General features: G+C 38.0%; 1 protein-coding gene across 9 annotated transcripts in view; it reads left to right on the top strand.

Annotated features, from left to right (window-relative positions):
- ZMYND8 (zinc finger MYND-type containing 8) overlaps nt 1-14,570 on the top strand; it is an 80,287-nt gene that overhangs the window by 18,273 nt on the left and 47,444 nt on the right. For 5 of the 9 annotated variants that reach the window (XR_014698520.1, XM_084537849.1, XM_084537844.1 and 2 more), the window contains exons 1-2: nt 2,023-2,172; nt 12,923-12,993. Coding sequence is in view for 8 of the 9 variants with exons in the window: in XM_084537849.1 (XP_084393975.1) it covers nt 2,159-2,172; nt 12,923-12,993 (85 nt within the window). In the remaining variant the exon portion in view is untranslated. Of the gene's footprint in view, nt 1-2,022; nt 2,173-2,400; nt 2,577-3,194; nt 3,245-7,068; nt 7,091-12,922; nt 12,994-14,570 lie in introns of those variants that run through there. The other 4 variants (XM_084537846.1, XM_084537847.1, XM_084537848.1 and 1 more) reach the window with 4 other exon arrangements.

Here is a 14,570-nt window from a genome sequence, read left to right as displayed (position 1 = left end):
GCAGTGGGCTGTACGATTCCCTTTATAGCAGCACTCTCGTTTCTGCTACATTCCTAAAACAGAACAAACTGCCAGTGTAATCCATGAGCCTTCCTGCTCCCTGCCCTGAAAAACGTTGCCAAAGCTAAAAAAGGAAAATGCTTCCAGCAGGGACTCCAGAATTACTTATGAGATGAGAATTTATACTCTGGGCTGTTAATCCACTGTTGCGGCCTAAAGCACAGGAACACACAAAAAAATGTAAGCATGGTGATAGGATGGCTTGGTAGTTTTCCTCTGACAATGATATCTCAAGAAATAATCTGAATTCAGTGTGGGACAATGCAGCGTAGCAGTATTAGTTTTACTGAGTAGCATAGGTATGAGTCATGTCAGCTCACAAGCAAAGAGGTTTGTATGGTAAAGTAGTTATATCGTGAAAGATGCTGGTTGGAGCTAAGGGGGGCATAAGCCTTATTTGTGGTGACTGTTTCTGGCATAATTTGCACTTGGGTAAAGATAGTGAAGTGCATATATTTTGTTTGCAACTGGCCTTGATTTATGGGAGAGGGGTTTCTATAATCATTTTCACACAATTTTAAATCTATTGGCATGATGTTTATTTTGCTTTTGTTATTTCAGCTCATTTGATAATTTTTGCTTTAATATTGAAGTTCTCTCTCTACAACTCCACTAGTTTTTATTGTTGTAGAAATAATCCTTTAATATTATGCAGCATGTGTCAGAATCACCTTTTCATCTACAATTTCCATTATAATTTGTTGATGGCTATAGAATGCTAATACCTAACTACCTAATACAGACGCAAAATTCTGAACAGAATGTAATGCCTTGGCAGGGCATTTCTATAGATTTGACCTTTGAAATACTCATATGGAGTCGACACTTTCTTCCTTCCTGGCACAGTGATAAATCCTCCCACTTTCACTGCATTAGGAAAGAGAACTGAATCACAGAATTTTAGGAAAAGGAATTAATACATTTTTGAATTAAATGTTTGGGAATTGGCTCGAGATCAAATGGATCACTTACATGCTGTTTTCTCATTTTGTTTCATTTGCAGAATTTCAGTAGAAGATAAAAGGTAAAGCAAAAAAAAAAAAGCTGGACAGCTCTATTAACATTTTTGTGAACGCACACTGATAGTGTGCCACATAAAGAATTCTACTTCTTTTTAGGGCCTGCCTTGTATCTTAAAAAGTACCAAGTCCTACAGGGTTAATAGACAGGAAACTGCAGCTGCAGCCGACTCATACGGAAGTCAGATTTTTGTTGAACAGCCAGCCCTAGCTGGCTGAAAGGTGGGGGCCACAGGGGGGGGGCGGGAATTTGAGAATACAGTATCTGGTGCGATACTGATATTTTGGGCTGTTCACTGCAGCATTTTTTATAAACGGGGAAGGCACGCAACGAATGCCAACAGCCCTCTTTGAGAATGCAATTCCTATTGTATCTTAGTTTCTGTAGAAATCAGCCGTCAGGTTTTTCCCATGCAGGGCTTGGCGTGCAGTATGTAAAACACTCGTGCTGTCAGCGTGTGCTTGCTCCAGTGGGTGTTGGTGTGCAGGATTCTCCCCGAATTTCCACATTTTTTTTTCCGTTCCTCCTGTGCACGTTCACTTCCAGTACGTTTTGTCCTCTTGTGGCCTCGCTTTCCCCGTGCAACACGTTGTGGGGCACCAGATAAGTGAATTTAGCGTTTTGTTTGGAACGTGTAGCGTTTGTGACCTGGGTGAACTCTTCCTTCCTCAGGTTTAAAATATCCAACTGCCTTCAGCAGCGGCGTGCTGGGGCACGCTTGCTCAGGCAGGCAGTTGGCGATCACTTCCCTCGGCCTGAAAATCTGTGTATTTTATAGGGGAGGTGGACGTTTGGGGGCCCTTCCCAAGTTTCTTTTGATGCCACGGGCCTAGCTTAGCCTGTCTCCTCTCTGCACAGGATGGCTCCTGCTTGCCAGAGCTGCACAAAGATAATCGCTCAGGAAGTGTTTCAGCCAATCCCCTGAAGCTTTACATTCAGATTTAGCAAAGTAGCCAATCCAGGATTAGCTTTTATTGGGAAGACAGATCATCAAGCTGAAGTGCCAAGCCCTTTCTGTCTGAGTACTGAGAGCCTGTCCTCCATGTTTTATAAGTATTGACATAACACTGTGTTAACAATGCATCCACAGAGGTAAGCCTTACTTTTTACATTTTTTTTTCTCTAAGACCTATGAGTTGTGGGTTGAGAGTGTGATTCTCTGTGATTTGTTGTGCAAAACTCACACCACAGCACTTTATTAAGTTGAAACTGTTTAAATTTGCTTTCTTGGGTCACATGGTTAGTAGCCATTAGCCACAGCTTTATTTTACAGACTGGCAAAACCTTGGCATACCTACTTCTGCACAGGAGGATGGTGTTTTTAGAATTTAACAAGATCCTGGTATTCCAAAGAAGCTTTCTCTCTCTGAGCAGTTTGCCAGCACTATTGTCTGTTGTGTCACATGCCTGCTGAAGAGAAAATGGAAGCTAGGGAGCAGATGCATTTAACTGCCCTACAGGGAGTCAAGCAGGGATAATGGCAGACAGAAGAACAGGCAAGTTTACCTTTCTAAACAGTGAATGGAATAGCTAAGATAAGTTATCTATGAAAAAATACGGGATTTTTAAAAACCTAGACATCAGCAAAAAGTGCTAATGGCAGATTGTAGATATTGGGCCTAGGTGGTGGTGTGCTGTTGCATCATGTTTTTTATGCAGCTTATCTTAACTTAAAACGATTATTGAACTCTTTTTCTTGCAGGAATAATTAATACAATGTGTTTCTCTTTCTGAGAGACACTGTATGGTTAATATTTTGTTCCTTTAAAAGGGAGTTTTTATGCTGCAGATTTTGGAAATGGGTAGCTGCTCAATAAAATGCAGCAGTGCATCAGTTTACAAATCTGATTCTTTATGGAAAATGCTTTTGAATTGTTAGCTTTCTTCTTTTACATAGTTTGAATAAACTAATGTACCTTTTATCTGTGCCTTTTTGTTTTACACTGTATCAGCCACAGTTCTGTTGTGGAGTCCAGAGGATATAAAATCATCTGTGGTTCATGACAGTAGTACATGTTGTTCGTTCTTATTTTTTTTGTCTTTTTTAACTTTTGGTTTAATGCTACGTAATTATTTCAAGAAATTCCTTTTTGATCAATTCCCAAATCTGCCAGCCTGTTGTATCTTCTTAACTGGAAAAATGAGATGGGTGCTTGAACAGTTGGTAAGTAAGCAGCATGCTACTCTGAACATTTTTTATAGTTTTCCAAACATTTTGCTTTTACTGGTTCAGTTAGTCCAGTAGATGAAGTGATTTTAGTGGTTAGCCATATAAAAAAAAAATCCGATTTGTTTAGCGTCCATTTTAAGGGACTTGTACATGTAAACTGTTCCAATTTGAATGCACGTCTTTTTTTGATAATTTGCTTCTGAAGTTTGAAGCTTATACTTACTGTTTACCTCAGGCCAGTGAAAAATATTCTACTTGGTATTTGTTTGTAGATCCTTAATTACCATTTTTGTAGGGTAAAGCGCAGTTTGGTTGTTCATTAGGTTTGTGAAGTGTGATGAAAGCGCTAGTACTCAGCAATGAAATGACCGTACAAAGTAAAGTAAATAGTACTTAATGAATGTATGTTTTTGATAGTATACAAAGCATAATCTCAGATAAGCTTGCTTGATTCATAACTGATTTAGAACATTTTGTGCCCTTTATTAAGCTTTTAATTGTAACCTTTGCATGCTTGTTTTAACAAGTAGCTTTTCAGTGATCATGAAAAACATTACCAAAGCAGAGGAAATATGCTGTTTTGTGCTTTAATGTAATTTTTGCACTGTTTTTTGACAGTTCACACACTTTCATGATTTTAGGAGAGAATGTAGAGCTCAGGTAGTTTTGAAAATGACTGCACCTTGGTGCACTTGCAAGTTAACTTCTATGGAAGGTTACCAAGATAACATTTTGTAACATAGGCATTCACCTCTGCTTAGTTGTTTGCCTGTATGAGTATGTTACTCTGAGTACCTCACTTAGCTTACTTCCCCACCCCATTCCCCCCCCCCCCCCCCCCCCCGAAAAAAAAAAATAAAATTACATTGTAAGAATCTCTAGTTCAATTTGCAACCTAAAACACTGCTGGGTTGTACCTCTGAGTTTCATGTGATAGCAGTTTTGTATGCAATTTTAATGCATTTTTCAGCATACATAAAGGTGCTAACACAGCTAAGAAGTTATTCTGTTCTTCGTTCTTCAATTGCTAAAAACAGAAATTACATTTGGATATAATTTTTGTAGCACTAGTTTATACACATTAGCAGTTTACTTTCAGTCTTAAAAATTGCACAACATAATATTTGTTTAATGTGAGGAAGCAGGAGTAAGTGATCTGCAATCAAAAAGCTTGTATTAAAATGGCTCCCACAGGTTTTGTTAAACTAGGATCTGTTTCAAATCTGCACCTCCAGACACATTGCTGACAGTGAAGCATATTTGTGTAAGCTGCCCTTGTACATGAAATGAAACATAGCATCGTGAGTCTGTTAAGGTTCACTATTTTTAATCACTCAAATATAATTCTTTTATAGTTCACAAAAAATAAATGTCTGCATTGCAGCAAGATGTCTGAGGCAAGGTAGAGACAGCAGTGTTGTTTTACAGATCAGCCCAATCGCGCTGCTCCATGGAGTACTCGAGCCAATAGAAGCAGAGGGTAGGTTAAAGATTGACAATTGCAGTGGCAAGACTGAGAAAGGCCTTCTGGAAATTTCTACCATCTTTGTTCCACCTAAGTAAAGCAAATTCAGCCAAGCTGAAGAATTTAATGTATTTTTGGTGCTTTGTCAAGGTACGATGTTATCACTCACTTTCATAGATTGCATAATAAGAAGCACTCTGCAGATTTTCTGCTGTTCAGGACAGATGGAATATAGGGTTTTGTTAAAGTGATAGTCATGGGGGAAAAGCACATACTCTTTCTGCCCAAGATTTTCTAGGACTGGATCTTGGGAATTTCACAATTAGATAGAACACATACGAAGCAGTGTAGCTGAGGTTTATTCAGCTTCTAGTAAATGGCCATTATTCTAATGTAACTAGCAGTTAATCGTATAATTGCACTTTACATTTTCTGGCTACTAACGAGTAATTTGTATCGTCCAGGATGAGTATGATTAGCCATTATTATTTAGTACCAGCATCCAGTTACTTTTATAATCACTTGGACAAAGAATGTAGTGGGGGAAAAACAAAGGAGTGATCCGGATTATAAGCTACGATGCAAACAGTAGCTTTTTAAAAGCTACATGCCTCCCTCATTCTTCCCAGGCAAGCTGTTTTAGTTGGAAGCTAAATAGTACTAGGGAAAAATGAATGATTTCTTTAAACAAATGACACTACTTAACATACTGAGAATGAAAAAAGTGCAGAGTATAAACCACTCCAAATGTGATGTTTTTCCCTCTCTCTTCAGGCAGGAATATTGAAATGTAGGGGAAAACCTACAGTGATACTAAAGAGGCACGTACTAAAAGGGACTTCATGCTCAAAAATCAAAAATAGATTGAGTTGTAAATTTACCTCTTCATATCAGTGTTCACAAATTTCAGTTGGCTCTTCTTCGTGAGCTGTCTCCCATTTTGTGATATCACTTCTGCTATTTTTCTTGTTTGTTGGTTTTGGCTTTCCTTGATTTTCTTTTTGCTTTGTTTTCAAGTGTATTGGTCATGTGGATCCAGTAGCTGGAAAGAGATCGGTGATGGTCAGTTTTGCATAGTAATGGTGCCACTTCAGCACAGTTGGATAAGGGGTGGTAAATCTCTGTGAAAGCGCTCCTCTTCTTTGTCTGGAATTCAGGATACTGATCTGAATCCTATAAATATCATGAAAGTTGAACGTAACCTTTGCCCATGTAGAATATTGTATTATTCACTAAGACATCAATTTTGAAATTTTGTTATTTGTGTATCCCTCACATTTTCCCATGAGCATATGAATCCTATTACAATGAATTTAAGCCTAATAGAATAGGTTTGATTTACCTATTTTCTGCAATACCCAGGGAAAGTACTACACAGGCTTTGAGGGGTCTGCAGACCACAGGCTGAAAACCATTGTAGTAGGCCACATAGCTTGGCCCTTTAAATTGTCTTTAGAAAGTATTTTTTAGTACTTTTTTCTTAACAAATGTGTCCCATATTCATGGGTTAAATTCTTATTTAGAAATTGCTACATAGAAACGGAAACTTACTTATTTAATAGCTGTTTGTCATCCTTATGTTAACCCCTTACTGGTAGTTGTTGTGCCATCTGTTTAATACTGTGAGATTAAAATTATGTTGTAGCAGAATGTCAGCATCCTTAATGTAGCCAGTATAAACCTTTGTTTTCAAACATGATTGTTCTCAAATTATGGTTTTGGCTTCTGAAATCTATAGCTATTCTTGTTGCCTTGCTTGGGCCTCAGTTCTAGTTTATAGTCTTACAGAGGACCGTATAACACCAAGGGTCTCCCTCCTGCCCCAGATTTTCTCTTTTGTGGCACTATTTTGAATGTACTGGATAAAGAGTAAGGTTTTAAAAAGAAATTGCATGTCCTTTAAATTAAAAATATCTATTTTGGCTCTGCATGTCAGCAGAGGTAAATAGCTTAAACATTACTCTATACAGACAGCTGAATAAACATTTTGTGTATCTTAATTGCTTAGTATAAATGGAGCATTTTGCAGGGGATTCTACAAAAGGAAACTTAAAATATGAGAGGCTCAAACTGGAGAGTGAATCTAAAATTGAGTGATTTCCCTAGTAACCTGTGACTTCACAAAACTCTGTCTTGTGCCTTTTTAGATAAACATTCAGATGTCAGGTATGCTTTTGTCGTACTTCATATCATTTCTGATATTTAGATGGTTGCTTCGAATACAGCACTGCTGTTTAAACAAGAGATACTGTTATTGAATAAACTGCTACCATTTTAACTACAGTACAGGAATGAGGCAGTGCAGTGCTGTCAGACGCCATTTTAAGAATCCTGCATAAATAGCATAGCTACCGATGAGTAAGAGACTGTTATAGGTGAGTGCTTATACAAAGCTGCTATTTATTCAGCAATGGCATGCAAATATTTTTTTTTCAAATTTTTATTGAATGCAGTTTTTTGAAATCATTGTTTATATTTGCTACTCACAAATGTGATATGGGAGAGGCAGGAATTATCTTAAGGATGAAATTCAGTTTTAGTGCTTATAGTTTTAAATCAGTGGTTTTTTTTTGTTTGTTTGTTTGATTGTTTTCTGTTAATTAAAAGGGAAAATGAATTCCATAAATACATAATTCTAGAATTAGTGTGCTTATTCCCTAATGTAGATCTAGGCTGTGTATATGGTCATTGGCTGTTTTCAAGTGGTTTTCCATATCTGTCAGTTTTTTCTTGGTTAAATGTCAAGGTGCACTAGTTCATCTGCAACTTTTAATTGCTCTTGGTAGTTTATATAGATCAGGGCAGCTTTGAAGATTTTTGTGTATGTACATTTTTTTTTTTTAGATAAATACTAATAGTACAGGAATTATTTTCCTAAACAGAAGAGACAGTATTTCTTGTCTGAAATTTGGAAAACTGAATTTCATTCAAATAAAACAAGACTCTTCATGTTAATAGATTAATAGAGAATGTATTTTAAAATTGTGCAGCTAAGGTTGTTTAGTTGGTTTTTTTTTTGTTGTTGTTGTTTTTGTTTTGTTTTGTTTTGTTTTTTTAACTGAAGTATCAGTAAATCCTGTATGTTTGCAATCCTCATTTTTTTTTTCTTTCTTTCCACAACTATCCCCAAAGGAATAACCTCCACCTCTTCCCCTCTCATTCAGACATGTTAAGATAATTTGTATGAAACACATCAGTTCAACATTTTAGGAAACAATTTCTTTTTTAAAGTAAGTTTTGTCCACACTAGTAGGGAAGCTTTAAATGATTAATTGGTGCTCTAGTCAATTGACAGTGAAACTGGCAAAGCTTAAATTTCAATTGTGTTCTTAAAGTATGTTCCTCTTTATTCATTCATCTTCATAAGGAAATAAGAGAATAAGAGTATCATTCAGAATGATACAAGGTATTTTCTGTATTCAGTTGGTTACCTAGTTGCCTACATAGCAGCATCATTTCTGAGCCGCAACCTGAGGGCATCACATTAATAATACACATGCATGATAGTAATGCATGCTATCTGAAATAGCATCTCTAAGCCCTGCAAAAATGAAATCCCCTCAAAATACAACTCTCTAGACTGGCCTACTTGATCACACAGTTATTTTTTACATAAAAATAGATGTTTGTTTGTATTTACTTTGCTGCTGTTCTTGATTTTCATTTTATTTTCATTATGTGTAATAAGAAGATACCTCTTACTAAGGACCTGTTTTTCTTGAATTATTTCATTTGAAATCTTTGGCTAATGAAATTTATGCGTTTGAAAGTTTGTGCTGTATAAAGCATTTTCAGAATATTGCTCGTAATGATGGAAGGTATGAAGGTGAAAAGATCTGTCAGCTTTAGAAGAGTTACTGTAAACTTGCTGTGAATTCCTAGCATGTATTTGCAAGCTTGAATTTTAAAGCTTACTACTACAATCATCACTATTACCATTCAAACAATGTCATGTTGTGCAAGTCATAATACACTACAGCAAATAAAACAATGGGAGATGCTTCTGAGGAGTTGTGAACTTTAAGTATCTTTTATAGCTAAGTCTAACACACTTATTTAACTCTCCCCCCAACATTTTGATTTTTTTTTTTTTTAGAATAATCACAGTAGTTTTCTTACCTACTTAAATATTTGTGCCGTTGTTGTCAGTTGAGAGAGATTAAATGTAATAGAGAAATGGAGATACAATCTGCTCCTATAAAGGTCAACTTTCATAGTATACTGTATGATTGCTGAATTTTGTGTTAGTTGGGGGTGAAGAGCAGTGTGAAGATGTGTGTATAGGACATATGCACCTCCATTGCTAAGAGAGATGTATAACCTTTGTGTCTAGTGGTGAATCCATTTTAACTGTTCTTTTACATTTCAAGTCTTTGGGAGAAGCAGTCTTCAGACATCATCTTTTATATGATAAACCAGATGTGTCAAGTCAAGATACGCTTTTGAAGGATGTTTTTCCTGTTTCTTTAGATCTCTTGAAACAACATTTTTAAAAGGGGAGCTGGCTGAATTTCCAAAATTGATCTCAGTAGATGGGAAGAGTCAGATTTTGAGTGAAGAAATGTTAGAAGTCCTAACCTGTAACACCCCCGCGGTGCTAGGTTTGGGCCCACAGGAGTAAAGCACCTTCAGTCAGCTCTGACTTCCCATGCTTCTTTGGTCAGGGATGTAGGAACAGTTCCCACTCCTGAGCAGCTGTATTGATCTGCCACACCCATTTCTCCCTGTATTCATGCACAACGCTCTGCTGTTTAATGCTGACTTGGGGCAGCTGTTGTGTTATTCTTGTTGTATCATGTTCCCCTGAGGTTGTACCCCCAGCACTCAGTGCTAGCACAAGTTCTCTGCAGTATCTTTACCAATGATCTGGACGGGGGGATCGAGTGCACCCTCAGTAAGTTTGCAGATGACGGCAGGTTAGGCATGAAGGTAGGAGGGAGCTCTGCAGAGGGAGCTGGATGGGCTGGATCAATGGGCTGAGGCAAACTGTATGAAGTTCAGCAGGGCTGAGTGCCGGGTCCTGCACTTGGGGCACAACAACCCCATGCACAGCTACAGGCTGGGGAAAGAGTGGCTGGAAAGTTGCCCAGCAGAAGGGGACCTGGGGGTTTTGGTCGCTACCCAGCTGTACATGAACCAGCAGTGTGCTCAGGTGGCCAAGAAGGCCAACAGCATCCTTCCTTGTATCAGAAATAGAGTGACCAGCAGGACCAGGGGAGTGACTGTCCCTCTGTACTCAGCTCTGGTGAGGCTGCACCTTGAGTGCTGTGTTCAGTTTTGGGCCCCTCGCTACAAGAAGGACATGGAGGTGCTGGAACGTGCCCAGAAAAGGGCTATGAAGCTGATGAAGGGCCTGGAACATGAGTCCTGTGAGGACTGACTGAGGGAACTGGGGTTGTTTAGCTTGGAGAAGAGGAGGCTCAGGGGAGATCTTACTGTGCTTTACAGTTACCTTAAAAGAAGTTGTAGTGAGGTGGAGATCAGGCTCTTCTCCTAAGCACCAAGTGATAAGATGAGGTGAAAAGGCCTCAAGTTGCACCAGGGGAGGTTTAGGTTGGATATTAGGAAAAATTTCTTTACTGAAAGGGTTGTGAAGCGTTGGAACAGGCTGCCCAGGGAAGTGTTTGAGCCCTGGTTGAACACCCTGGACGTTTTCAAGAACCATGTAGGAGTAGAATTTAGTAGCATGGTTTGGTGGTGGACTTTAGGACTAGGTTAAGGGTTGGACTGGATGACCTTAGAGGTCTTTTCCAACCTGAATGATTCTATGAACAAAATGCATCTGACGCATTTGGATGAGTCTGGAACATCATCGTTTTAATGTAAATTAAACCTGAGCTCCTGCTAAAGGGGTATTTCAGTCCCAACAGCCTCCTTCTCCCCCCTGCCCGCATTATATCCTCATTTCCTCTTTTCAGCACATCTAGCTGCACAGTGAGCTAGATAACAGAATTGATTCATTTAAAATTAACATGATTTTTGGAACATGAAGTCAGCTATTGGAGAGACCTTTTCTTTTAGTAGCAGACAGTGTAAAATGATCTTAAGACTTCAAATGGAGTCTTTACAAGACGTGTATGTTCTAATCTGTGGCTGAAACTGGATATGTATTTTAAAACAGGTAATGTGTGCTGCCAATTTATTTCACTCTTGACAGAATTAGTGTGTATTATATTTACAAGTCGATTTTTAAAAAAGTGTTCTTTCATTACAGTTTGGTGATATGAAAATAGGATTTTATATGGGGAAAGAGAAGAAAAGTTGTGCAACATGGGAAGAGAGTAACGAACCCATCCTGTAAGCCCATACATCCCTATTTCTTAGGGAAGATAAGGGGCAAGGGCAAGTTCTGGTGTCTGCCACACACTGTCAGCTCCTCTTTGCTAGAGGCCTTCTGGGAAAGGATGTAACAAACGCACAGTATAATTGATCTTCCCATGCATAGTAAATCGGTGAGCATCATATTATGATCAAGTCTACTATGCATTTAATTTGTCTGTGCAAAATAAATCTGAGAAACATTGTGCTATGGTCAACAGTGCTACACATTTACCATAGTTGTGGTCACATGGCTCCCTTTCTGTGCTCCTGGAATTAGCAGCATCGTTAACAGAACTTGTATTCAGTGTTTTATGACTTTAAAGTGATTAATTTGTGAATTATTACTATATATGAATGACAAATATAAAATAACGTTTTCTGGAGTTGATGGATCTTCTCAGCTTTGAGTCTTCCATACAATGAGCTCTGTTAATTTGTATTTAAAATTTTGGCTGATGTAACTGTCCTGTTTAAAATATGAAAGGAATTCCAACCCAACCCCCTGACAGTTGATAGGTGCTCAAAAGTAGTTTTGATGAATACCAGACTAAAAAGTCCTTCTGCTGGTAAGTTTTACTTTGTTTAGAAAACTGTTTTAACTTATACCAGTAACAAAACTTCTGCTAATACAAACTGTTTGTCAGTCTCAAGAGTTTTTCTGTTATAAATGTAACTAAGCCCTCCCTGTTACTTCAACTCTCCGATTAGCTGCCTTAGGCAGATTTAATGGTATCGGCTAAAGCAAAGGTCTCTAGCTGTCATCTTGGCCTTCATGGTAGAAATAGCTGTCCCTATTGCTGGGTGGCTGAAGGGAAAATCTCAGTCCACTCTTAGCAGCAGTAGCTCACAGTCTGCCATATCAACATAAACTGGTATTAGCAACAACTTATGTTAACAAACCAGACAGTAAATCCTCACTGCAGAGGAAAAGATCTACATCCTGCTTGCCTGTCATGCTTTGGTGGTATTATGATACCTGCTTCAAGCGCTGTAATTGCATTTGTCCATTATTTTGAATTTGGGCTTGCTTCAATGTCATGTTTTCTTTTATCATTCATCTACAACAGTCATAGTTGCAAAACTGGTGTGTAACTCAATACTTGTATTTTTTTTTCATCTCCCATTGTCCTTCTCCAAACTGACTTAAGTAGTAAAATGTATTGAGTTATTTTCCTGAATGGCATAACTATAAGAAAGTAGAATACTAGCAAGTCAGCTCTATTTTTTCATCTAATTAATCATTTAATCCTGCCTGGAATAAATTAAAAGCATCTGTATAAGATCCCATGGTTGAATGGTAGTAACAACTCAGTTCTGTTTATTCTTTATTAAAGATAATAATTAATGGAATTGTATTGCCAGTGGATTATAAATATGTAGTTTTCTGTTATAGAGTCTCATTTAAAAATCCTTGAAATTATATATTTTAATAGTTTTTGAAACTGCATGTTACATTCTAATTTTGCAAGATGTTCTGTTGCTAAATCTGTTACTTCAGCTAATCTGCTCAGTGGTGCAGGCGAGTGTTTAAACATTAGCAGGAGTCTGTTCACACAGCTTATACAGGCCTTAGATGAGGAGGCACAAGGAAGAGAATTGTCTGTCCTATACCATTTATACAGACAATGGCATTCATGTTACCAGGCTGTTGTTAATATGGAAATGTTGCCTTTGTGATGGGTAACATGTAGCACGCGTGTGTACCTGGACTGCCTCTCTCTATGTTCTGGTCAGTGTATACTCTGGCGAACAGCAGACCTTTAATTTCATCATAAATCTTAATATAGTTGTATTTGACAGTGTCATGTTGAATTTCTATGTATGAAGTTAGACATGGGAATAATATAATCTAAAACTCTTCTAATTCACTTTTTTGACTCCTGCAGTTTGGCTGAAGAGGAAATAAAGGCAGAGCAGGAGGTGGTGGAGGGGATGGATATCTCCACTCGATCCAAAGGTGAGTGAGAAGGACTATTTCAGGTGTGTTCTACAACAAAGAAGAATGTTTGTAAACAGGATAGCAGGAGCTGTGCAATCATGTAATCTACAACGAAACTTCACTTCAGTGAAGATGCAAGACTCACTGTATATTTTATGGTGTCTGTTGTATCTTGGAAAGTGTTTAAGTTTTTGCTAAGTTTTTGTAATATGTCAACCCCACCCGCCACCTGCACGCTCCATTGTTATTTCTGGTTTACAAATAACTAAGGTTAGGTCCTTGGAGAAAACATCAGCCTTTTGTATCATCTTACTTACAATGGCTTCCTTTGAAGTACTTCTAGATTTGCAATGTAGGGGAAGGAAATACTACCTTAATATTTTTACTTATGGTAACCGATCCTAATTGTTCTAAGTATAAAGAAGAACATTAACATTTAAATTTCCATAAAAACTGGTCCACTGAACAGTGTGGTTTCAAGGATATTAATATATGTATCCCATTATCCTCACTTGAAGAAAACTCGATGGAATTGTAGGTGACTGAGCATTTCTATCCCTCAGGTTTCTGGAGTTTTTCCCATGAATAAGTTACTAGAGGCAAATGCTGTTCCCTCTCAGTATAAAGAAAGCCGAAGATGTAACCATCTATTATCAGTGTAAATAATGCTACTGTCATTTGGAGTGGGGGAGAAAAGCGTTTCAATCAAATACTTGTGCATAATCACTTGCTCCAGTTCATTGTAATTGACTGCCAGCTGCCTGTCCACACTTCTTTTGCACTTGCAGCTGACTTTGTAGCTCAGTTTACCTGAAAGCTATTTCTGTAAAACAGCACCAATGGATACTACCATCCTGTTTAAATTCTGACGCACACACGCATTTCTACTACAGGGGTCTTAAGTCCTGTCAGTTCTTGACTGCACAGATGTAATTGTCTTAAAAGCTTGGCACAGGTCATCTTCATTCTCTTGCTGTTAATTACAGATCTTGTGGAGATAACATGGTTATTAAATTGAATTTAGGTCATATGTGTACTAATGGACAGTAATTTTCTTGTTTCAGTTCTCTTGGTATGGTTAGATAGTGTAATACCTACCATCTGACAGCTCAGAAGAGATTCAGTTCCTCATTTTGGCCCCCCTTCTCCCTGTACTTTTCCCCCTTCTCTGCTTCTTGTCTTGCACACCAGTCTCCATCCCTGAACTATTTGTAATGTTTACTTTTCTCTATACTTCTGTTTGCTTAGCTAGCAGAAAATTAACTTTTTTTTTTTTTTTAAAACGGTTGTAACTGAAAGGGGAAATTCTCAGTCCTCCCTGCTCCCAGCTTTGTGGTCCCACCACATAACTCCTTTGTGGTCCTTGTCAGATCCCAGCCAATATTGGAGACAAAGGAGGTGATATGACATATTTCTGCTTCAGTTCACCTTAGAAAGACTTTGACACAGATATTGATACTAATAAGAGTTTCACATGCATCAAGTGAGGTAAACTATTACTTATGTCAGTCTGACATCCAATATCTAAAAGCCGTTTATGAGTCTAATACCTGTTTATGTAGTTCTCTACAATTTTAGTACTGCTGTTTACTCAG

Source organism: Aythya ferina (assembly GCF_964211825.1).
Source record: "Aythya ferina genome assembly, chromosome: 16".
NCBI lineage: Eukaryota > Metazoa > Chordata > Aves > Anseriformes > Anatidae > Aythya > Aythya ferina.
This window is presented reverse-complemented; position numbering and strand designations above follow the sequence as displayed.